The 6000-nt window shown below is 46.6% G+C and overlaps 1 protein-coding gene across 4 annotated transcripts in view; it reads left to right on the top strand.

The window, feature by feature from the left end:
- Window positions 1-6000, top strand: part of LOC115146462 (echinoderm microtubule-associated protein-like 1) — an 80694-nt gene that overhangs the window by 14503 nt on the left and 60191 nt on the right. For 2 of the 4 annotated variants that reach the window (XM_029688555.2, XM_029688554.2), the window contains exon 1: window positions 5243-5858. The exons of 1 other annotated variant lie outside the window; for it this stretch is intronic. In XM_029688555.2, the coding sequence (XP_029544415.1) occupies window positions 5792-5858 (67 nt within the window). In that variant the 5' untranslated portion in view covers window positions 5243-5791. Of the gene's footprint in view, window positions 1-5242; window positions 5859-6000 lie in introns of those variants that run through there. One more of the 4 variants, XM_029688556.2, reaches the window with a different exon arrangement.

Here is a 6000-nt window from a genome sequence, read left to right as displayed (position 1 = left end):
GTGATGACCTGCTGTCACCAGCCTTATTCTGTTCACACTATCCGGCTCTCACAGCCAGATGAGCCAGTGTAAGATGGAATAGAGCTTCAGTCTGAGGCTCTGACAGTGTGCTGCCCAGACCGCTGATTACCCCTTCATGAACCTTGACCCTCATTACTCTGGCTCTCTCTCAGCCCATCAGACAGACTAAAACCATTTTGGTTCCTGTTTTAATTTGTGTCCTCAGATCTCCAACAGACACATTGGGGTTGACCTAGCCTCGTCCCTAGGCTAGGGTTGGCCAAATAATTGACTATTAGGCAATTTGTGTGACACACCCCAGTAACACCGGAACACTTGGTGAAAAACCTTTACACAAAGACAGACGTTTTGGCTGCGATCCATTTAGAGCATATTGGGTGCCCTGAGACCTCTCCAAACGGTACAAATTGAGGTTGACTCCAATGTTTGACTAAGGCTAGGGGGACTTAGTTTTGGGACGCACTCTAGTAAAAACACATTGGGATCATCAGCCTCCAGGCAGATGGTAGGTACATCATAGAGAAAGGGATTAATCCTCTCGGACAGCCATCTACCTTTGATTGTGGCTTTAATCCTGGCCCACTGGCAGACTGGCAGGCCCTGTCTAATACTGCTCCAAAGCTGTGGGGGTGGGCAGGGTGGGTGAGGGGTTGGGGTGGGGGGACAGGGCGGGGGGGCAGGATGAGGGGACAGGGTGGGGTGAGGGGGTGAGGGGGACGGGGTGAAGGGGAGTAGATCCCTCCTCCAGGTGCCACCCGCGGGATAACCCTGCCTCACTTCCCCTCACCCTACCATTGTATTACCTCACCCTCTCTTTCCCTAATCTAGAACTGCCCTCATAAAGACTTGGGGAGCTACAATAGAATACACTCTAATCTGACTGGATTCTAATTTAGCCACAGGCTAAATAGGCTTTCCTCAGACAATATTGTGATTTTCAGTTGAGGACATCTAAAGGAAATACATACCACTTTGTTTTATACATAGGCATATGTCTACATTCGTATTCGTTGTTGTGTGCGTGTAAATTTGTATGACATACCACTATGCCAGGAGAGAAACAGATCAATATGAACTTGAACAGACCGATAAACGTCTTTCAAAAGGGTATCCCCCATCATTCACATTGTGATGCAGAAGGAAAAACATGGACGACTGAAGGCAACACTGCAACGTTTGTGATACAGACAGATCCAGTAGTGTCTCCAACATCGTTGATATACAAACACTACACAGGGGAGAGCCTTGTTCGCTCCTGTCGGTTGCCAGAAAATAGAATTCTTAAGAGGGGCTTCATCCTGTTGTGTAGTAGACTAGCTAGGTGGAACAGAACAGAGTGCACAGTGCAATCCCTTGAGGGGAAATAGAAGAGAACGCTCCACCACCAGTATCCACCAGAGATACCTTGCCCCGGTCTGTTCTAGGGTCAGTAGAAAAGCCCCTAACAAATCGCTAACGTGCTCCGAGACAAAGCAGTCCAGGTTGAAACAGATCTGAAATCTGTCTCTTCTTGCATCCATGTTTTTGGCCCTGTTTTCTATCATGAGTCAGAACAGTGCGAGGAGTGTTTGAGAAGTAAATATAGGTCACAGTCATCTTTATGTATATATTTTTCTTTCCATCCCACGCCAGGTGCATGAATAATTGAAAGAGGTTTTCCCCCGTGACGGCTGCAGTCAGGAGCCCCAGGTTAAAATGTAGAGACAGTATTTCTCCTTCCCTCCTTCCCTCCCTCCCTCCCTCTCCTCCCTCTCTCTCCTCCTTCCCTCCTTCTCATCCTCCCCTATCTCTTCTTTGACGGCTGCAGAAAATCCCCAGTCAAAATGTAGAGGCACTTTCCATCCCCCCTCCCTCCCTCCATCCCTCGCTTCCTTCTCTCCACCTCCACATCTTCTTTGATGATTACACTGTCTGCTTTTAAAAGACAGAGAAGGCTGATAATAACAATGCTGATTGTATTCAACCAGCTTCTTGTTTAGCTATTTGGGAAAAGGGAGTGGGAAGATGTGACTTCACATTGTTTTGTGACTTTGTGATCCAAATCCCTCTCTGACCCAGTCTGCCTCCAGAGCCAAATATTGTGGAATGTTGCAGATAGGAATGTCACAAATAGACCGGCTGTGATTCCTTGTTCCGCTTGTCATCTATTTCTATCTACCCGTTGAACTTTGACCGGTAGACCGGGACACTCTTCTACAATAGAAGTCCCTATTCTTTGCTAGTCTCAGCGAATCTCCATCTCTTCTCTGTGTTACACTTCCATCTGTTTCTGTTCTTTTTCTCCTGAATAGACGGATCCCTCTCTTCTCTTGGATTCCTCTCTTCTCTTGGATCCCTCTCTTCTCTTGGATCCCTCTCTTCTCTTGGATTCCTCTCTTCTCTTGGATTCCTATCTTCTTGGATTCCTCTCTTCTCTTGGATCCCTCTCTTCTCTTGGATTCCTCTCTTCTCTTGGATCCCTCTCTTCTCTTGGATCCCTCTCTTCTCTTGGATTCCTCTCTTCTCTTGGATCCCTCTCTTCTCTTGGATTCCTCTCTTCTCTTGGATTCTTCTCTTGTATCCCTCTCTTCTCTTGGATCCCTCTCTTCTCTTGGATTCCTCTCTTCTCTTGGATCCTTCTCTTCTCTTGGATTCTTCTTTTCTCTTGGATTCCTCTCTTCTCTTGGATTCCTCTCTTCTCTTGGCTCCCTCTCTTCTCTTGGATTCTTCTCTTCTCTTGGATTCTTCTTTTCTCTTGGATTCCTCTCTTCTCTTGGATTCCTCTCTTCTCTTGGATCCCTCTCTTCGCTTGGATTATTTTCTTCTCTTGGATTCCTCTCTTCTCTTGGATTTCTCTCTTCTCTTGGATCCCTCTCTTCTCTTGGATTCTTCTCTTGGATTATTTTCTTCTCTTGGATTCCTCTCTTCTCTTGGATTTCTCTCTTCTCTTGGATTCCTCTCTTCTCTTGGATTCTTCTCTTGGATTATTTTCTTCTCTTGGATTCCTCTCTTCTCTTGGATTCTTCTCTTCTCTTGGATTCCTCTCTTCTCTTGGATTCTTCTCTTGGATTCCTCTCTTCTCTTGGATTCCTCTCTTCTCTTGGATCCCTCTCTTCTCTTGGATTCCTCTCTTCTCTTGGATTCCTCTCTTCTCTTGGATTCCTCTCTTCTCTTGGATTCTTCTCTTGGATCCCTCTCTTCTCTTGGATTCCTCTCTTCTCTTGGATTCTTCTCTTGGATCCCTCTCTTCTCTTGGACCCCTCTCTTCTCTTGGATCCCTCTCTTCTCTTGGATTCTTCTCTTGGATCCCTCTCTTCTCTTGGATTCCTCTCCTCTTGGATCCCTCTCTTCTCTTGGATTCCTCTCTTCTCTTGGATTCCTCTCCTCTTGGATCCCTCTCTTCTCTTGGATTCCTCTCTTCTCTTGGATCCCTCTCTTCTATTGGATTCCTCTCTTCTCTTGGATCCCTCTCTTCTATTGGATTCCTCTCTTCTCTTGTATCCCTCTCTTCTCTTGGATTCCTCTCTTCGCTTGGATTCTTTTCTTCTCTTGGATCCCTCTCTTCTCTTGGATCCCTCTCTTCTCTTGGATCCTTCTCTTCTCTTGGATTCTTCTCTTCGCTTGGATCCCTCTCTTCTCTTGGATTCTTCTCTTGGATCCCTCTCTTCTATTGGATCCCTCTCTTCTCTTGGATCCCTCTCTTCTCTTGGATTCCTCTCTTCTCTTGAATTCTTCTCTTCTTTCGGATCCCTCTCTTCTCTTGGATCCCTCTCTTCTCTTGGATTCCTCTCTTCTCTTGGATTCTTCTCTTCTTTCGGATCCCTCTCTTCTCTTGGATTCCTCTCTTCTCTTGGATTCCTCTCTTCTCTTGGATTCCTCTCTTCTCTTGAATTATTCTCTTCTTTCGGATCCCTCTCTTCTCTTGGATCCCTCTCTTCTCTTGGATTCCTCTCTTCTCTTGAATTCTTCTCTTCTTTCGGATCCCTCTCTTCTCTTGGATTCCTCTCTTCTCTTGGATTCCTCTCTTCTCTTGGATTCCTCTCTTCTCTTGAATTCTTCTCTTCTTTCGGATCCCTCTCTTCTCTTGGATTCCTCTCTTCTCTTGGATTCCTCTCTTCTCTTGGATTCCTCTCTTCTCTTGGGTTCCTCTCTTCTCTTGAATTCCTCTCTTCTCTTGGATTCCTCTCTTCTCTTGGATTCCTCTCTTCTCTTGGATCCCTCTCTTCTCTTGGATTCCTCTCTTCTCTTCGATTCCTCTCTTCTCTTGGATTCCTCTCTTCTCTTGGATTCCTCTCTTCTTTTGGATCCCTCTCTTCTCTTGGATCCCTCTCTTCTATTGGATCCCTCTCTTCTCTTGGATTCTTCTCTTCTCTTCAATTCTTCTCTTCTTTTGGATCCCTCTCTTCTCTTGGATTCTTCTCTTCTCTTGGATTCCTCTCTTTGAAACCGAGAAAGAGCTTTACTCTATATTTATTCATTTCCATTCAGTTTCTCTCGTATCATTGACTCTTTTTGGATTATTATTCTGACAGGAAGGTTTCCAACAGCAGGCTAGAAGAGCTGAAAAACAACACAGCTTCTTACTTACTACATTTCATTTCCTTCTACTAGCTGCAACCTAGCTTCTTCCTTGTTTCCCTTTATGCCCTTCCTTTCTGGTGATCATAGGCTGTCTCACTCTCCTTTCGCTCTCCTCTCTCTCTCTCACTCTCCTTTCTCTCTCTCCCTCTCTCTCTCTCTCTCTCTTTCTCTCTCTCTCTCTCCTCTCTCTCTCCTTTCTCTCTCTCTCTCCTTTCTCTCTCTCTCTATCCTTTCTCTCTCTCTCCTTTCTCTCTCTCTCCTTTCTCTCTCTCTCCTCTCTCTCTCTCTCTCCTTTCTCTCTCTCCTCTCTCTCTCTCCTTTCTCGCTCTCTCTCTCTCGCTCACTCTCTCTCGCTCACTCTCTCTCGCTCACTCTCTCTCGCTCACTCTCTGTGTCCTCTCTAGGCAAGAGGGAGGATCTGTGTTTTGAAAGAGGCCCAACCCCCTCTGCTCTCACTCGTCCACAGTCAGTGAAAGGCCGGGCCGGGGAACTCTGTCCAAGGCATTATCCAAACACTCACACTCACACGCACAAACACTCTCTCTTTCTCTCTCTCTCTCTCTCTCTCTCTCTCTCTCTCTCTCTCTCTCGTACACACACACACACACAGTTTCTCGCTCTCTCTCTCTCTCGTACACACACACACACACACACACACACAGTTTCTCGCTCTCTCTCGTACACACACACACACACACACACAGTTTCTCTCTCTCTCTCTCACACACACACACACACACACACACACACACACACACACACACACACACACACACACACACACACACACACACACACACACAGTCTCTGCTGCCAGAGCTCCACTTACAGCTCAAGCCTCTCAAATCTGTTTTTCTTGTTGAGATCAGCACACGGTTTAACGCCACACAGCTGCAACTGGAGAGAAGAGAGAGGAGAAGAGGAGAAGAGGAGAAGAGGAGCAAGAACCTGTGTTTTGTACTTTTCCCGGACGTTCACCCTCTAATCTTTTGGAGTTTGTCCTCAGGACCATTCAAAGAAAAGGAGGGTCTGAGGTCACGTGACATAATCATTGTGAATGGGCTGCCATGTTAACTGACACGGGTAGCCTGACCCGGGAATAGAGGAAGAGCCTCGGTGGTAGAAAGCAACCGAAAGTAAGGTGAACTCAGCGGGAGGAGAGAGAGGGAACAAGAGAGGAGGGAGTGGAGGAGCACGGTGGAAGTCCAGAATGGAGGACGGGTTCTCCAGCTACAGCAGCCTCTATGACACCTCTTCACTGCTGCAGTTCTGTAACGGTAAACTAACCTCCTTCTGTTCAACAATCTCTCTGTGTGCTTAGACATGAGATGTCACCACTGCCTGTTTAAACTTAACACCGAAGAGGTAGTCCCTGCCGGCAGGGTGGTTATTGCAGCCATGAGGCTATTAATAGAGCTC

The sequence above is a fragment of the Oncorhynchus nerka genome, linkage group LG18, assembly GCF_034236695.1.
Source record: "Oncorhynchus nerka isolate Pitt River linkage group LG18, Oner_Uvic_2.0, whole genome shotgun sequence".
NCBI classification, from domain to species: domain Eukaryota; kingdom Metazoa; phylum Chordata; class Actinopteri; order Salmoniformes; family Salmonidae; genus Oncorhynchus; species Oncorhynchus nerka.
The sequence above is the reverse complement of the archived record's forward strand: the minus strand, read 5'-3'. Positions and strand labels throughout refer to the sequence as shown.